General features: G+C 38.8%; 2 protein-coding genes across 4 annotated transcripts in view; one reads left to right on the top strand and one right to left on the bottom strand.

Moving 5' to 3' along the window:
* The first annotated feature begins 363 nt into the window (after positions 1-363).
* Positions 364-2,116, top strand: LOC144715988 (protein DETOXIFICATION 56-like). The gene is made up of 2 exons (XM_078590961.1): positions 364-1,280; positions 1,407-2,116. The coding sequence occupies exons 1-2, from the start codon at positions 364-366 to the stop codon at positions 1,792-1,794; spliced, it is 1,305 nt and encodes a 434-aa protein (XP_078447087.1). The 3' UTR covers positions 1,795-2,116.
* Positions 2,117-8,975: 6,859 nt separating this feature from the next.
* Positions 8,976-18,835, bottom strand: part of CPSF160 (cleavage and polyadenylation specificity factor 160) — a 64,673-nt gene continuing 54,813 nt past the window's right edge. Inside the window, exons 16-27 of one of the 3 annotated variants that reach the window (XM_078591868.1) lie at positions 15,267-15,460; positions 14,278-15,020; positions 14,127-14,207; positions 13,975-14,040; positions 13,814-13,891; positions 13,255-13,485; positions 12,498-12,629; positions 12,233-12,409; positions 11,222-11,407; positions 10,326-10,711; positions 9,701-9,822; positions 8,976-9,215 (exon numbers count right to left, since the gene is read on the bottom strand). In XM_078591868.1, coding sequence (XP_078447994.1) covers positions 9,708-9,822; positions 10,326-10,711; positions 11,222-11,407; positions 12,233-12,409; positions 12,498-12,629; positions 13,255-13,485; positions 13,814-13,891; positions 13,975-14,040; positions 14,127-14,207; positions 14,278-15,020; positions 15,267-15,460 — 2,389 coding nt within the window. In that variant the 3' untranslated portion in view covers positions 8,976-9,215; positions 9,701-9,707. Of the gene's footprint in view, positions 9,216-9,281; positions 9,536-9,700; positions 9,823-10,325; positions 10,712-11,221; positions 11,408-12,232; positions 12,410-12,497; positions 12,630-13,254; positions 13,486-13,813; positions 13,892-13,974; positions 14,041-14,126; positions 14,208-14,277; positions 15,021-15,266; positions 15,461-18,835 lie in introns of those variants that run through there. The other 2 variants (XM_078591869.1, XM_078591870.1) reach the window with 2 other exon arrangements.

Here is an 18,835-nt window from a genome sequence, read left to right as displayed (position 1 = left end):
GCCTCCGTTCCACAGAGATCTAGAGAGAGAAACCCCCAAAGAGAGCTACGCTTAAGTGGAGTTCCATGTAATAACCAAGCTCCTCCCGACCCCAGCACCATTAAAAACCGACCAAAACTGAGGAAATCTAGAGAGAGAAACCCCCAAAGAAAGCTACGCTTAAGTGGGATTCCATGTAATAAATAACCAAGATCCTCCCAATCCCAGCACCATAAAAAAACGACCAAAACTGAGGAAATCTAGAGAGATAAACCCCCAAAGAGAGCATCGCTTAAGTGGAATTCCATGTAATAAACAAACAAGCTCCTCCCGACCCCAACACCATAAAAAAACGACCGAAACGGAGAAATCTAGAGAGAGAAGATGAAGGAGATAGCGAGAGAGCTACAGAGGCAGTTCGCGACGGCCCTTCCGCTGGCGTTAACGAACCTGGCCTGGTTCGCGAGAACGGCGATCACCACGCTGTTCCTGAGCCGGCTCGGCGACGCCGAGCTCGCCGGCGGCCTTCTCGGCTCCTCCTTCGCCAACGTTACGGGCTTCTCGGTCTTAACCGGGCTCGCCGGCGCGGTCGAACCGGTCTACGGCCAAGCCCACGGCGCCGCGAACCGCCCCCTCCTCCTTCAAACCCTAACCACCGCCGTCGCTCTCCTCCTCTGCGCCGCCGCCCCCCTCTCTCTCCTCTGGCTCGCCGCCGACCCCCTCCTCCTCCTCCTCTTCCCCAACGAGAAACCCCTCTGCCACGTCGCTAGGGCATACGTGGCGCACCTCCTCCCCGCCCTCCCCGTCACCGCGCTCTTAGCCCCTCTCAGAGCCTACCTCACCTTCCAGGGCGACACCCTCCCCGTCCTACTCAGCTCCCTCGCCGCGCTGGCAGTCCACGTCGCCGCCACGTGGCGTCTCTCCCTCTCCTTCCGCCTCCGTGGCGTCGCCGTGGCCTTCTGGCTGAGCGATCTCTGCATGGCCCTCCTCCTCCTCTTCTACGTAGTTATAAACAACTCAAAGAAGAAGAAGGATAAGGAAGAGAGAGCAAAGGTAGAGAAGCTATGGCTGAGGTTAGCGAAGCTGGGGGGGCCCTGCTGTCTCGCCACGTGTCTCGAGTGGTGGTGCTACGAAACCCTAATCTTGATGGCGGGGAAGCTGCCGAGGGCAAGCACAGCTATCGCCGTGCTGGGGTTGGTGCTGAATTTAGACTATCTTTTTTACGCGGGGATGATGGCGCTGGGAAGCAGCGCCGGCGCGCGGGTGGCGTACGAGCTCGGCGGCGCCGGCGCGCGGGTGGCGTACGAGCTCGGCGGCGCCGGCGGCGCCGGCGCGCGCCGCGCGGCGCGGGTCGGCGCGGCGGCGGGCGCCGCCGCCGGTGCCGTGGGCGGCGCGTGCATGGGCTTGGCCGGAGAGCGGTGGGGAAGGGTTTTCGGTGTGAAGAGTGCGGAAGTAGCGGTGGGAGTGAAGAAGGCTGTGAAGGTGGCCGCGGCGGTGGATGCAGTCAGCTTTCCTTTGGTGGTATTGGCAGGGATTGGGAGAGGGATGGGAAGGCCTTGGCTTGGTGTGTGGGCGAACGTTTGTGGGTTTTACTTGGTTGGGTTGCCCTTGGGAGGAGTTCTGGGGATTAGGGTTAGGTTAGGAGTTGCAGGGCTGCTGGTGGGGGCTCTGGTGGGGGCTGTTGTGGCTGTGTGTTTGCTGGGGGGTTTGGTTTTGGGTAGTGATTGGGAGGAGCAGGCTAGGAAGGCGCAGGAGCTGGTCAGGAGGAGGAGAGAAGAGGAAGAAGATGGCAGGTCTTTGGGTGTTGGAGGTTGAAGCTGAGCCTGTTAGTGAAGTTCCCTGCTGGGTTTTGAGAGATGGAGAGGTTATAAATTCCGGTGACCCTGATGGGAACTTTGTGATTCTGCTGTGATGGTTAAGGAAATTTGCTGAAATATGTAGCTGACTGTGAGTCCTTGAAGCTGTGAAGGGAGTTTTTTTTACCAATTTTTTATGACTCCTGAATCACTGAGAAATGGGATGCCCAGGAAAGTTATGTAGGTGATGGAGACGTTGCCAAAGACGTCAAAGATGAAGACAGGGCAAGAAGGATGATGCACTAGCTACATGCTAGTACGTGCAAGCAGAGATAGTGTTACCACGAGGCAATAAAACATTTCTTCTCCCTTTTGTCTTTTGTAACAAAATATTTCTTCTCTAAAAACTTCTCCATGAGGGTGTCACAGGAGGGCTTTACATAGCCTATCTGTGACGTCCCCTTTTAAGTTAAACAGGGAAAACACAATAAAAAGTATTTCAAAAGGACAAAGAAAACAATAAAAAGATAGATTAATGGGCTTGTTCCTATCATAGCATTCAAAAAGTAACAATGCGAGAAGTGTGCTTGAAGAGATGTCATAAATAAATATGATAATCCCCTTTAGTATCATAAAGAAGTAAATTTAATGGGGTTGATAATATAGGAGATGCAAAATAAATTAGGTTTAAACTCAAGACATCAAAATTATCGTTGGAAAATAGAAAAAAACACAGTCCGGGAATAGCAGAGACGGCGGTTGGGCGAGAGGAGCATCCCTGCTGCCCAGGAGGAGAGTGCGTCCAAGAGGAGAATCACCATTGCAACAGACTGGATAAGTTTTAAATGAGAGATTGTATGCCTTTGTATAGAAAATACCCCATTTAGGACAAAAGAAACATATGTATTAAGAGAGGTAGGGATAGCTCTAATTAGTGGACCTAGAGGGCTTCTCACACTCCCCCTCAAGCATGAAGCGAGCATCAAACATTCCAACTTGAGAATGAGAGTGGCTTCATGAAAACTGCCAATCAATCACACTCTCTTTGAGGACAGAGATACTTGGTCACACGCAAGTGCACAAACAGCATGTGTGCAGGGGTGCATAAGAAACAGTTGGGCACATAGCATGTAAACAATGGGGCATGCATGGGGCAAGCATGAAATGAGGCTTCAAGACCACGGACGGATGAGGAAAAATTGGGCAGCTCTTTTAACATATAATTCCTCAACCAAGTATAAATTTCAAAATTTCCTTGAAATGTCAACTCTTGTATGAAGATGAGTATGGGTCAAATCCACACACAGCAAGGGCTGAAATTTTCAAACCGTTGACTCAGTCAACTATATCAAGTTAGATAAATACATAATATCAAACTACTAATATAAGTATATCATATAGTAATCCTATTTAACCAAAATATGCAAAAAGGATTAAAAATAAAAGGAAAAAATTAGTGAGAATATCAACTTGTGTGCTTGCACTGCCCAAGTCAACTCACTAATTTCAAAGATAAGCTTACAATTTGTATATTTATATACCACATACAGTAGAATACATTTTTCTTAGTTTTTAATATTTTAAATAAGGAGATAATCAATGGTAAATTCAATTTGTTGACTTTCACCTACCCATTGACTTTGGGTGAAATGAGGGAAGAAAATATAATGTTAAGATAATTATATTTTCAGCGGTTATAACTACAAAGAATAATGATCATATATAAATGACAATTCATTAAAAAAAATTGGAATTTTTAATATATTTCTATATTTAATGATTAGAAAAGGACCCTATTTATGAAGGCTAGTCAAGTCAAATTTTTAACCTTGCAAATGATGTCAGAATTGAACCGGAAATGTAAGATTGTAAAAATGAGAAGAGAGAATTTGAAAGAACTAAAAATCATTCAAATTAGAGGTTCGATTATTGAGTTATCACAATCAAAACTCAATGCCTAAAAATCACAATTCAAGTATGGTTGGAATGGAAAAATAAAGATTTGGGGGAGTAAAAATTATTCAGTTATCACAAATGCATAATTTTGTATCCACGTAAAGATCACTCAGGAAAAAACCTATATCCACCAAAATAATAAAGTTAAACTACGAAACAAGGGAGAAACCCTTGGACACACATGACATGAAGAGTCATGAAAATTTTGGGGAAAATGGTGATGATACTATCCAAATTACAGAAAAAAATTAATCTTACCGCAAAATAAACATTATCTAGATCAAAATACACAAGGATTTAATCATCCCAGCCCAGAATCCTAAAAGATAGCCTTTAAATCAAATCACAAGCTTGTTAATTACCTCATTCTTCCATTCTGGGGACTTTCGGAGTGTTGGTGTCCATTATTTCTCCTCTTTTGATGGATTTATGAACTTTTTGCTCCAAGACAACCATCTCTGACTCAAAATTCCAAATGAGTCTAACTTTCATTAAAGAAGCTGGGATAGGCACACCACCAATAGAAGATTTTTCAGATAAGTTTGTCTAAGAGAGAAAGGGAGGGATAGAGGGTTAAATACATTGATATAAACTGGGGAGATATCAGCCTTCTGATTTTTTTAGTGAAACTAAATGGTTAAGATGATGGCATGTCATGCAACAGGAGTGGCCAAGTCACACATGCTGTGAGCTCCACAATATTTTCCTCTTTGAAAAATCTTTGAATAGGATATTTTCATCTGATGTTTCACATTCATCCACATGCACCAACTTCGAAGTTTAAAACAATTAACCCCTCATGAGAAATTTTTCCTTTTAAATTAAGAATATAATTGGTGCTGCTGATAGGGGTTTGAAATTCCCTAATGCACAAACCAGTATCTGTTACTCTTGATTATTGACGTCCACCTATGGACAACCCTTATGTCACCTAGGCACTTAATGTCACAATTCTGCTGTGCTGGCTCACAAGAATGCCGCCACTTGGCAGAATAGCCTCTTTTTACTGCAACTGAGGACCTTTGTCAATAATTCTTCTTTTTTGACCTTCTTAATTCCTGAAAATTCATTAAAATCAGAAAATTACAATAACTTTGATATTTCATATGTTTAAATCTATAAGGTACTTTTAAATGAAAATTTTCCACAATATTCTATAAGGTATCTTATCTTCTTTAAATCCATTCCACCTGAAATAAATAATTAGTACCAAACTGGTAAGTTTATAAGAACCATTTATTTGACTTGATTAGTCAAATTAGATAAATTTTAAAAGTTGAATTCAATTCTTCTGATCTTTTTATCATCTTTGCTTCATTTTTCAATCACTTAAATATTGAAAGAATTAAAATAAATAAATATGATCAATTTCAAATGTTTTGTCCTTGATAAAGGTTAACATACATAATAAACCTCAAACTAATGTAAAAGTTAATACTTTGTAGAATGGCATGGTAATGATGAAATTTTTATGAATTAATATAGTTTAGGACTCATTAAACTTTAGTTTATCATATTAATACATGCACTAACTTAATATTCCTACATCACTTATAAATTTCAGTTTCAGAACATAATGGACATATTTAACTAATCATGCTTCATTTTGTGAAGTCAAGAATTTATATTGCAGATCGATATTTTATACTGCCTTGTGTAGAAATTTACAGGAATAAAATGGTGAATTTGAAGTGAGGTAGATAATTTCTTGGAGCAAAGTTATTTGGAAATGGGCTTAACGGGTTAAAATTAAGGTTTATTTCAATGTATCAATCAGAGGAACCTGGGCCAAAAAAGATCCATCTAATTATCCCAGGAAGACATCATAATAGAGAGAAACCAAAACTTAAAATGAGAAACTATTAACCAATAAGAAAAGGAGGGAAATTTGAAAAAAAAATAGTATAAAAAACCATGAAGAGGTATTGAAATAATGAAATACTATACATAAATACTCTCTTTTACTTTATTTTACACTCTTTAAGGGCATGATCCAATAGAGTTAAGCCAGTAGGACAAGGATCCCCAGGATCCAGGTTTTCAACCTTATTAATGTAAGTTTCATAAAATTTTATTTTAATCTCTTCTATTATAAGCATTCAAAAATACCAGATCCTTGTGGAATATAAGGATCTAAACGTTAGAATATCCATTGAGGACTCAGGAGATGATGATCAAGGTTTAAAAAATGTTAATTATGTCCTCCTATTCTTATATTCACATTTTCGTATTATTTTCCATCATTTCTCCTTTCATCACGTCATTTTCTGTCTAAAAAATATTTCTCCTTTTTCCTCACTATAACAATCTCTATCTATAGGTTATACCGCTAAATTTTGATTAAAAAATCAACCATTTGGATATTCAAACTCTATCTACATTATATTTTTTTATTTCATTTATTTCTATCTATCTATTCATTTCCCATATTTTATCTTCCATAAGCAGTCCCTACTCTCTCTAAACCCCATCTACATATATAAAAGTCAATAAAACTATAATTCACTCAGCGGCAAACAGACCTTTACACCCACTTAGGGGTTAGTGGCACGTCCAATGGTTCGATGGAACCCCATTTAAAAATAGGATGGTTCACTGCTGGACTGGCTGAACTGAGCCACCCAACCCAACATCACCTAGATTTTGATTTCAATGAAAGATGTATATTTACGCATTCAAAATTTAATAAAAATAATAAATTTATATAAAAACGATACTACTAATTGATAGATTTATTTTATTTTCATTAATTCTATGAAAATCCCTAGAGTCCAAATCCTAGAAAATCAAAAACACATATTTTTGTCTTGTAAACTCATTTATGTTATTTCTTAATATATAAAGAAGATAGTAATTCCTAGCTCCTTCTGGACCAGCTCCTATATAGTAATTAAGCGGAAAATTTATTATAAATATTATTTTCTAATTTTGAATCAACATAAGAACCAAAATACAATAAAAAGTTTGACTTGATCAACCAATCTGTTTAATAACCTCCTACACCCAATACCCTTAATTTGCTTAGTTAGTTAACTATATTTAACATATAGACTAAGTAATTTTATATTTACTTAAACCAACCAATTATTCATGTTGCCAAAACAAGGGGTCAAGCTACATCACATGTTACAAAGGGGAAAAGGTTATCCAATATTTCTACTATCTTGGTTGAGGAATTCATTGTATTATCTTCTTTAAGTCAATATCCTATTATACCAAGACGCATGATTCCATCTTGACCACTCAATCACCTTCGCGAACTTGTTGCTGCATCCTACAAAAACTTCTTGAAATCTCATGATCAAGGATCTTAGGTAATAGTCAAAATAGATTTCCATTCACCGTATGACATTGATGTTTCATGTCTAAGTACCACTTACACAACAATGACTTGAATCAATCTAGTTGACAGTTAGGCAAAAACTCTAGGTGTACCCATGTAAATAAAACTTGTGAACTTTTCCTCTGAAGAGCACCACTATCTCTCCTTATTATCGCCACTCTAATGGCAACAATATCAATCGTAGTCCACATATGAATAGGAACAGACAATTTTATTATATATGGATATTTTGATCCCCTTAAATATCGTATGAATTCGGATGATTAGAATATGTGTTTAAAGATATGGGATCACAATACAATTATCTTATAATAACCAACTCATCATTGCACATATCCATGAAATTTTGTTGTCAAACATGTATATTTACATCATATCTTTTAACATATAGTGTGTCCCAAGATTAACTTGACATCTATATAAATAAAATTCTTTAAGTTTATATTATTTTTAGAAAATAAACTGATAAGACTAATGGCCATTGTGGAGCTAAAATGGTTTTCAACTGAATCTCGTTTCCCAGTTTCTATAATTTGATATCTCATAAATAATCTAAATTATTCCACCATAGGAGGTGATGATGTGGGTGCTTGTTTATAAATATTATAAATATTATAAAATAATTCCTCCAACTAGATAATTATGTCATCCTTATCTTATACAAGCAAAATGCAATGTATCCTATCAGACATACTTCATACACACTCATCTAATTGATTCAATTTAGAACCAAATGATTGATAATTTGATTAAAATTTGTGATAACATTGACTAGAAGCTTACTTAAGTCCAATCATGGTTTTATTTAATTGGTATATCATTGAAATTGAGTGTCTAGTCACATAGCAGTTTGTTTTTGCCTTACAAATCGCTCCAAGTCAATGTCTTAATTAGTAAATTTTGTATTCACATCTATTTTATTATACCCTCGGTAAGAAATAATGTACTACCTCAACCATAAAGGCAGTCTATGTTAATCTATGCCTTTTTCTTTTAGTAAATTAGTTTCTAAGATATAAGTCTCATAGATTTTTAAATTTTATATCAGCGAGATGAAATGAGCCAGATAATGTGATTCAGGCTCTATGATATACCATATCTTCAATGGATTCACTGTATTTGTTGACATCCCTCGTCTTCGTGATCATTGTCAAGTCTCAGCACTCTCAGGAAAATTATATTTTGGCAAGTAGTGTTAGGTCAAATATATCTGCTAAACAATAATTAAATTTTAAGGATAGTGTACAAGCTCAACAATTCTGAAACCTTGATCAACCTGACTATTGATGCGAATCTTCATGATATAAAACATAACTTACTGTTTTTAGTATCTTATTCAAAGCTTTTTACTAGATCCCTATATGTGTTGGCCATAACTTGTGATCAAAATTTCTGGTTCAGCGTCTGATATCAATTTTCTTATCAATGCAAACTTATTCTTTGGTTCTCAGAATTATAAAAACTAGCAATTAAGTTCTCAAATTAATGTCTAGAGAATTATAGGAAGTATCCCAAAGATGAATTTTGGCATTCCTAAATATATCACATTTATAACCTCGAATTTTTATCACCCTTCAGACACGTGGATCACATGAAACAAAATTTCTTATTAAATCCTAACTCAAATACGTCCAATTTCATATCAACTTTTATGAAAAAGTCCCTTAGAAAATTTTTAAAATTTGACTTTAACTCTACCATTTTCTGCTCCTGAAACATAAACCTCCATTACTTTTTTTAAATCAAGATTTTCAATGCAATTTATCAATTCGAATACAGTATATCAATACAACGTGTGATGGATGGTGTTTAGATTGGCAGTATGATTTAAAAAACTTAAATCATAACCAAATAATACATAGATCTATACAGTCAAAACTAGAAAGATCTTCACCTACATCTTGCATAAACAGTTGCTCAGATTCAATCAACTATTAGCTTTAGTTATCGGTCCCTTCTTCAAATAGTTCGCTGTTCTAAATTCAAATATTCATGGGATACAACAAACACAATAAGAAGATTTTTAAGAGAGAATGTACCTTCATCTATCAAATTAAGAAGCCTAACATAATAAAATTGATACAACAGCTCTAAAGCCACTTTCCGAAACGTCCAAAATTTGGACAATGATGAAACTTCTCCTGAAATGAACATTTGGAAATTCAATTAAGATCAAAATCAGAAGCTAAGGGAAAAAAAACATGATCTTGGCGGATGAAACTATATATAAATCTTCCAGCCCCGATATAACTAACATGAAGTTCTAATCATCAGAAATAGTTGTAATTGGGGGTCTAGTTATGTCTCTCCCTCTTTTTCAAAAAGAGAATTTGCCTTAAACCACAACCCAATCAAACCATAACTTAAACAGCTAGTATCAAAACATGTTGCATAAATTTCCTTCCGAAATTCTGATACCATCAGACCATTCCCTGCAGGTCTACACATAAAGACTCCTCCCCTGTGCGAAGAAAAGGATGAACACTGGAATTAACAAATACTGATTAAGACTCTGACATGGGCTGACATCCAAGCGACTAACCCACTGTTGCAAAAGTTTATAAAACCGATAAATTCCGCCACCAATGATAGAATAATATAGACTTGTGAGTGAAGAATTACATACTGTGATCCTACAGAAAGCTTGTACCGATGTGAAGATCGTTCAGGTTGTTGAGGATCTGCGCCCTTGTCGTTCCAATCTGTTGAGCGATCTCCAACTGTTCTTCAAGCGGAAGCATCTCGTAGCTACAAAAATTCCCAGCTTAGATCTTTAGCTTTTTTTTGTTTCTAAATTCGTTATAAAAAGGTTGTCTGAAGCAAGACTTGTGAAATACGGCGAACTACTGTTTGGGACGAGACTGAACTGGCTTCATATCATTCAACCATCACAGGGCTTGTTTTTCGTTCTGTTTCTGTCCAAGGGGATGGATGGAACAGGAGCTCGTACAGGGTTTAAATCTGTTTCCATTCCAAAGTTGGGACCGATGACTGATCACAGATTGGATTCCACCCCGTTCTGTTGGTCATCCGTCCACAAACCTTAGTCTGAAGTATGAGTTTTCCAAATCAAAGTAATACCATTTTTAATGCAATAAAATAGAACATCGAAACCAGCGATTTTTTTTAAGATAGTCTGTTTCCAAGTTGGAATAAGTAATGATTATGTTGAATAAATATAGAATGAGACAATCATCCACTCAGGTATCTTATTCAGCACAAGTAGAGAGAGAGAGAGAGAGAAAACTTACTGAGAGAGGAGTTCGCAGTCCACAACGTTATCTGGGCCGGGCCGGTGGGCCCTACCATTTGACTTAAACTGGCGGAAAGATCTAGGATTTAGCCCGCAAGCATGGGAGACTGAGTCAACGAGCTTCTTCTGGAGGGTTTGGAGTCGGCGGAAGGTCAACTCTTCAAGAGGAGAGATGCATCCGATACTCCCATCGAGGGTCCCAAATAATAGCGCAAATCGGTTAGTCTTATCGGATCCTGGGCCTGGATTAGACTGGTCAAGGACAGTGGGCAGCATCTGCAGGCGCAAGAACTTGGTGATGTGCAAACCAGTGTGGAATTCTGCCCTAGAAAGAAGTTTCTGCCCTTTCCAGCTCTCCAACATCTTTGGAGCATAGTAGAATATCTGCACACAAGAAAACTAATGATCAACAAATGCCATTTTTTGAATAAATAAGTAGAATTGCAGCACTCCTGTTAGAAGCCATATATTTCATTTCTCTTAATCTCATCCTTCTCTCTCTTTTTTTTTCCTTTAGTCCATCCTTGTAGCTGTCTGGTATAAATACCGGACTCATTGCATGGTAGAGTAAGGTGGTTATTCTTTACTTAAATTCTCACTCCCCTCTCTCTCTATTCATTTATCCAACGGCTCGGATTCCTCCAGGAACCTCCTTCCACATCTATAAATGTCTAAATTAAAACAATGAATGAAGAGTTCTAAAAATGTTGTCCATGAGCATGGTAGAGTAAGGTATTCTCACTTGTTAAGTGGCTCTTTCTAGAAACGTCTACTATTTCATAATATTCTCCCACAAAATATCATCACTTGAGTAAGAAATTCAGTCCATGCATATTAGACCGGGAAGATAAATAACTTGTCAATACCCATAAATATACAAAGTAGTATGCTTACTTGGATATTTTTCTGATCATCAGAAACAACAAGGCTGAGAGTGCTGCCATCGATCAAGAATTCGGTAGCACAGCAGTTAAGAGAACCAAAATCTTTCGCCAGTAAGTTCAACTGTGCGCCTTGTTCTTTCCAACTGAGGAAATATACACTCTTATGGATGTCACCCAGCAGGATAAAGTTCTTCACCTGAAATTAGATTAAAGCCTCCTTAATGCTGAATATGATGAAATTTGCATAAGATAAAGCCGGATTAACCTAGAATGAAGAAGAAATATAACAGACAACATCTAATCTCCAAAGAAATGACAAACTTCAGAAGGGAACTAGAGGTCAGTGAAGGTTTTGCGTCATATTCGACAAAAATACCGGACTCATTGCATGGTAACTGAGAGGACTCACTGTGGGCCCTACCATTTGACAATGACGAGTTTATCATCTGCAAGGAGCAATATAGGGGCAATATAAGACGGACAGATTGCCTGTGGACGATGTGACTGAGGCAAAAATCACCTTTCGAAGAAATTTAGAAAGGTGACATCCTTGTCATCTGGAAAAATAAAAATAAAGAAATATGCGAGAGATCGGAGACAAGTCGTCATCATCACGGGTCAACAGTTTGACCAGGGAAGATGAGGATGATGAACTCGTCATCTTCTCAATGAAAAGTAATAACAAGGACAATGAATTGTCACCGTCCTCTCGTCTTTATCCATGGTAAAAGCAAGCCGTAGGTCAGTGATTAGATTTCACCCTTTCTAGAAAGACTACCAGGGAAGACGACAAAGGATTGAAATCCACAAGAAAGCAATCTAGGATCGAATTTAAGCCATTTATATCCTCCGGTTAACAGCCTGGGAAAACATGTGATGATTTAAGAGTTTTTTCCTCGAAAATCAAACTCAAAATGAAAAATGAAAGAGAGGAGTTTATTTCACATCTAATGCCTTCCCATAGTAACCAATATTTATTATATTTTGACTTGGATGCCAAGGAATCAATAGTTTCACATACAATGTTCATGCTCACGGCGTGAAGAGGCGGAGCATCAAAAAATGCTACACCGTTCAGCTCTGTGCCTGTCCACTTATACAGCGTGACCTTGGGGCCAGAAGCAACCAATAAATGCCCCTGGAGAGATGCTAATGAAGAGATTGCTCCCTTAATTTCTTTCGAGAAGACTTCTACAACCTGCATCAAAACCGAAAATTAGTCACCAAATTCCAATGTTAAGTAAGTTGTACCATTTTGCTAATTCTCTCTCGAGAAATCAGGGTACCAAATTTTGAGGATTATCCATATCTTTTCCAAGGGAGAAGAGAAGAATTCGTCCCCGCCCTGCAACATCCTCTCCTTGAACATAGGCTGTGCCGATGGCCAGAAGAACCTCAGTTTCCTTCGTTGTGCAGTTCTGAACACAGGAGTTTTTTTCTTAAAAAAAGTATAACCTTCAATTACCAAACTCACTTTTCAAAATAGTTGAACTTCATGACCAGTAAACTAAAATAACATCATATTAGAAGTATAATAAATATAACTTGAAGTGGAACACGTAGAAGTGCATATCATAAGAGAGATGGAATAAGAGAAAAGATTTGTGTTTTTATTTGAGCGCCTTACTCCCAGGAGAATGATAGAGAGAGCGAGACAAATCGGAAAGAAACTCAGGGGAGAGGGAGAGGGAGAGAGAGAGAGAGAAAGGTAGAGCAACGGCCTTCACAAGATAGAGAGATATAGCGGATATCAAGTACAATGAAAGGATGGTGATGATGATAACGATAACAGTTTTTTTTTTGAAACAAATAAAAGGCAGTCACCCGTCGAGTCTGTAACCACCTGAGTAAGAGTGACAATAGGACCTTGTGATCGTCATCCGTCATTGCCATACAGGAAAACCCAAATCATAACCTAACTCTGGAATTTTCAAATACAATGTGTTGATTCTTTTCGCATATTACTCCAGCGATTATTGCTGGTTTCTTTACTGTAAAAAAAAACCTAAAGATGAAGATAAGAAAAAAACCACGCAAACTTACAAGCAATGTAACCATGCGCGCAGTGAGGGCATTTTCAGACGGTTGCATAGAGATTGTAGCTTTAGTCTCCCAGTGAACCCCAGACTTATCTGGTTCCAAGACACGGACTTCGAATTCATCAATAGTATAACCTTTTGCCATCTCATCTACGCCTAAGGGCTCATGCTCTAGAGGATGAGCAGTTTCTTGATCCATGACGGAAGAAAGAACTTGGCTTAGTGGCCGCATGACCTGACCACAAAAATTTTAGCCAAGAATCCAAAATCAAAAGTTGTCCATGAAATGACATCATACAAATCAAAAGTCATGAAATAGGACGGTCAATTCATCGACAGTTCCCCATTCTGCCATCATATCCAAGTTTGGAAAGAGGGAAAACGTGAATTATTCACATGCAAGAATTTCTCGTTTTATTAAACAAGTAAAATCCGTTGAAGCGTAGGTACCATACTATAACTAGTTTTTCATTAATGAAAAAAAGACAACTGAGAAATCAGATGACCAGATATTTCATCATGTTTCAAGTAAGAAACATCTAAAAGAGATAACCGCCACTTACAGAAACAGATACTATGAGTGAATAAATATTTTTCTCAGAAAAATAAGCTATCTGATGCGGAGTTCCTCTTAGTGGAATCTGAAGAAAAAAAGAATCGCCATCTCCATCAAATATTCTTGTCCGGTAAGACAAAAAACATAGAACGGAGCCAGAAAGTCTACCTTTTGAACTGGCCAATAATTGTCATAGTTCAGTACGGATGGCAATTGGCATATTTTTAGTAAACCCTGTTCCACAGCCAAAAGAAGCGATTGAGGCTTAACCTGCACGTGCTCTAAACTAATATTCTTATATATATTAAAAACAAGATTACCTGAGACGTGACATATATAAGACCATGATTACAGTTCACAATATGAAGAGGAGAGAATGCCACAACAGATCCATCACAGCGCTGAAATATAATTAAACTTGGGTCATTAGACATTAAGTTTTATTTAAGAACATAGGCTTAAATAAATCACCTGAGGATGCAATCGCAGACGTTCCCGACAGAGCATAAACCAAAGTGGCCTGGCGCCGGATAGAAATAAGCCTTCATAGCCTCCAACGTTCTTGAAGATGTTGATTCTTTGGCTTCCAAAGGAACTTCCAGGCTCCTCCCGTGTAAATGAATCTAATGAAACCCTGACAAATCTTAGATTCCTAAGTCTTGAAGAAGATAAAGATGTGTCCTCTTTAGGAGATCCATCCTGGCCCTCATACACGTAGGCATGGTAACAAAGTATAGTCCCATCATTTAGTCTGCCAAGAAGCATTGGGCGGCTATATTGACCAGACCACCTGTGCATAACTATTTCGACTACCCTCATGCTCTCAAGTAGTTCTCTTCTCATTGGGTTCCCATTATCTTCACCACCCTCAATCTTCAGCTTGTTAGATGATTTATCAATGGAAGTATCCATAAGATGTGACTTTCCTGATAAAAAATTGATTTCTGAGAACACACAGTTGAAATAGGGCACATCAAAGAGCACAACAGCACCACTTTCATAGCAGACTAAGCAGTATGTATCATCTTGATAGTGTGACCCGTCAGCGCTATCAAGGGCCTCGGATACTCCAGTAGAGAGCCATGCATCAGTACTTGCCTTCCTTAACCATGGGTCTGGCCCTTTATCATGATAAAGAGAACATGCACAAATCGAATCCTGTGATACTGGAAACCTTGACGGACTTTGAATAGAGACAGTGCAGTTGGCCGGATCTGCAACAAAAAAAATCAGAAGATCGAAAACTAAAAGTAATTTAACAGCAAAAAATAGGGCAAACAGAAGTGAACAAATCTAGAGCCAGAAGAGGGAAATAAATGTTTTCCTTCTCAAGAATTGGCCCAAACTATTGGGACGCGAATAGAAAGACGATACAATAATATTATAAAGGTCGAAAATATCCTTCATTTGTTCAAAGCAGTTATTAGGCATCAAGTCTGTTAATATATCCAATTGAATACCTCCAATAAGTAGTTCTATAGTTCCGTCCGACATCGTCAACAGAACATATGGGTCAGCTATGGAAGCTGAAACCACTGTCACTTCAAGGTTTGCAGTGGATCCAGATTTTTGCCCAGCAAAGTTCAACTCCTGCGTCATGTAGGAACCATCAAGGATTCGAACCCCATGAGCAAAGACTTGAATAACTCGACGCCTGCATCAAGTGAACATTCAACATTAAAAACCATATCCAACAATTAATTAAGAAATAATAGATTGTATAAGAGTATCAGACAGAACATACAGAGTCCCTAAAATCCTTGTCTCTAACAAGAAAATTAATGGTAATATGTTTTTCTATTAACTACTTTCAATATATGAATACGAACAAGCCAGTAATCACAGTATATTTTGTTTGTAAATTTAATTGCAAAATATGAAAGAGCAAAACAATAAAGAAACATAGCTGCAACAATTATTTTTCTAAGATCCGGTCAACCGGCAACCCAAAGTACAGGAGTAACGTAATCTCATAAGATAAGAAAAGAACAAAAATATTTAATAAAAATTAAATATGGGAATGCGAGAAAAAAGATGATAATAATAGAGGTTCACTACGGACCTACATAATGAATTAAAATATGTGCATAGCCATAAGTGTAGAAACCCTGCCCAGTTCAAATAAAAAAACTACTCTATGGAACTCTCCACAGCACTCTTGGCTGACCGGGGTATTTCTTTCTTCCAAATATTTTTTTCTTTCGCACTTCTTGAATTCTCTTTCCAAAATGCAGAGTAGACCAATGACGTCAACATGGCATCAGTTAATACTAGGTCCTAGAGATATAATCATTTCCAGGATACTAAAATTAATAAATTAGTTTGAAAATCAATCACCTTTTGCATATTCAGTAATCGAGCAGTCCCCTTGTAAGCCTGATTCTTGTGGTCAAGGGATTGAAGGATGCCAATTCTGACAGGGCACTGAACAAAATTGTTATGTCAGGAAGTTCAGCGGTTGCCTTTTCTGGTCAAAGGATTTGTCCACAGCCAAGTGTATTTGTGTGTTTTTCCTGTTTTATTATACCATATAATTTGTATTTCTGTGTAAATGCCTTTATGAGGCTCGCCTGAAAGGGGTCTTTTCAATAGGCCCAGTAAGGACTGCCCAATACGAGTGGCCCACATTTTAACTCCAGCTGCGGACATAGTATCAGAACACCTACTTTGGTGATGATGAGGCCCACATTGTTGGAAGATTGTATTGGGAGGTGTTGGGACCAGAAGTACGTGGCAGAGTCAAGGTTTGAAATACTCCAGTTTCAGGACCAGAGAGGGCGGATCCCCCTCAATCTCAGCAATCATGAGAGGATATCGATTCAGCTCACTCTCTTTCTAGTCAACTCCAGTCTTCCTTCTTTTCTGTGAGTTAGTCCTTGGTGGAACAGTCAATTGAGAACATTACATTGTAAGAGAGGAATTTTTATCAGTTTGGTGCTTGGTGGCAGAGTGAAAGATTTGTTTTGGAAGTTCCTCTTTCTGAAGACAGCAATGAAAATCTGGGATCATTTGCATAACTACTCAAGCATAAATCATAACTGGAGAGTATATGAACTTATGACCCAGGCAACCAAACTGGTGCAAGGTTAAATGACCATGCCAGAATGTGTGAATGAGCTTGTGGCATGGAAGCGTACCTTAACTGATTTTTTTTGGATGGGTTTGAATACTGAGTATGAATCTCTGAGGAGCCAGCTCCATAATTATGAAAACGTTCCTGATCTTCAAAAGGATATTCATATTATCCTGTGAGATTCAAATTTACAACTTGTTCCTGGTGCCCCCAAGTAGGATTGTACCATTCTCGTAACATATACGAAAATGGATGTCAGATAAAGGTATTGTTAAGGGTTTTGTCCCACCATCATTCGTAGACTGGGCTTATATTATCTATATCTGATATTGAATATCGATAACAGATAACAGTAAATTTCCTTATGATATCTGCAGTTGGGCCTGTTATCCTCAGATGTTCCACATTTTTACTGAATTTCATGTTTTGATATCCAATAGTGGAAAGGTTTATCGGATAACACTTATCATTCATGCCTTAAAATTTCTCTGTATTGATTTGTCGATCAGAACAGTGATTACTTGTCGATCAGAACTAGAGCGAGAGATCAGAAAGACAAAAAGTGGAAGAGCTAGCGAGTGAGAGAAGGAGAGAAACAGTGTGTGGGAGAAAGAGTGAGAAAGAGAGGGAGCAGGAGACTGAGAGAAAGAGAAAAAGTGAGAGATAGCTAAGGTCCATCTGCTCAGGCCAAAGTCGGAGGTGACACAGGTCATGATGAGCTTTTAGCTAAGTGTTTCAGAACCAAGATTAGCAGGGACTTCTTAAATGAAGCTAGATGCATGAATCCTCCCATGGACAATACACCACAACAAAATGGGGTTGCAGAAAGCAAAATTGACCATGTGATGACAACCACAAGAGCCCTAGTCCTACATTACAATGCCCCTAAATATCTTTGGGGGGAAGCAGTGTTTACATCAGTACATATTATTATCAGGCTGCAAGAAAAAAACAAATTTGGAAAGCCACCTTACTCTGTTGAAGACTAATCTGATTGCTAGAATATTTGGATGCATGAGGTTAGTCCACATTCACCATCCAGGCAACAAAATCAGTTCTGAGGCGGTCAAGTGTGTGGGTTTAGGCTCTTCTCAAACCGAGAAAGGCAACAGGTGTTTTCACCCAATAACGTTTTTTTATTTTTGATGATGTCACATTTCATGGACAAATTTTTCCCTACCCTGGAAAGTTCAGCCACCAAGACTCAAGACCTAGTCTTGCAATTCAATGATCAACAAACAACTAGTGTGGAAATCCCAGTTGACTCTGAAGAAAGTTCACTATAAGCTGAATATCTGGCTCTGTTACTACCCAGTAATAATACAGATAAGAACTTGACAACAGAGAGGAGGAATCAGAAAATGTTATCCCAGCAGAAAATGGAGTAGAAGATGATCATTGATGTTGGGAATGCAAGAGATCCTCCTACCTCTCAGCCCATCAGCAGACTATCGAGACGGATGGGTATGGTGAGGGCCACCTTTCTCGGTGAAGGATGCATACCTGAAGATTCGAGCGGTGGCGAGAGATGACCCAGAAGTCAGACAGGCAGGTCACATAATGATGAAACTAAAGATTCCTCTTAAAGTGAGAATTTTCGGCTGGCTGTTGAGGAGACGGAAAATCGTCACACGGGTCTATTGGCTGAGGTGGGCACCAGCGGAGCCCGTCGACTGCCCCTTGTGTGCTGGGGGCGAGGAAGACTGCTCACACCTTTTCTTCACTTGTCACCTCGCTCAAGGAGTATGGGCCTCGCAGCAGATTTCAGGGGTGAATATCTCCTCAGACAACGATTTTTGGGCATCAGTCACGACGGGTGGATACCGGAGCAGAATGGAGTGGGGGAGAATTCTCGCAATACTGTGGGCGGTATGGTTGCACCGAAATGAAGTGGTGTTCAAGGGAGGAAAGGCTTCAGTCGAGAGTGTCATATTTGACGTTGAGGCACTAATATCT

The sequence above is a fragment of the Wolffia australiana genome, chromosome 2, assembly GCF_029677425.1.
Source record: "Wolffia australiana isolate 7733 chromosome 2, ASM2967742v1".
NCBI classification, from domain to species: domain Eukaryota; kingdom Viridiplantae; phylum Streptophyta; class Magnoliopsida; order Alismatales; family Araceae; genus Wolffia; species Wolffia australiana.
This window is presented reverse-complemented; position numbering and strand designations above follow the sequence as displayed.

Excerpts from the sequence above, each read along its gene's own strand:
- LOC144715988 (XM_078590961.1), top strand. The coding sequence starts at position 364 with ATGAAGGAGATAGCGAGAGAGCTACAGAGGCAGTTCGCGACGGCCCTT. Across the intron at positions 1,281-1,406 it reads GGCGCCGGCGCGCGGGTGGC|GGTTTTCGGTGTGAAGAGTG; the intron begins GTACGAGCTCGG and ends GCGGTGGGGAAG.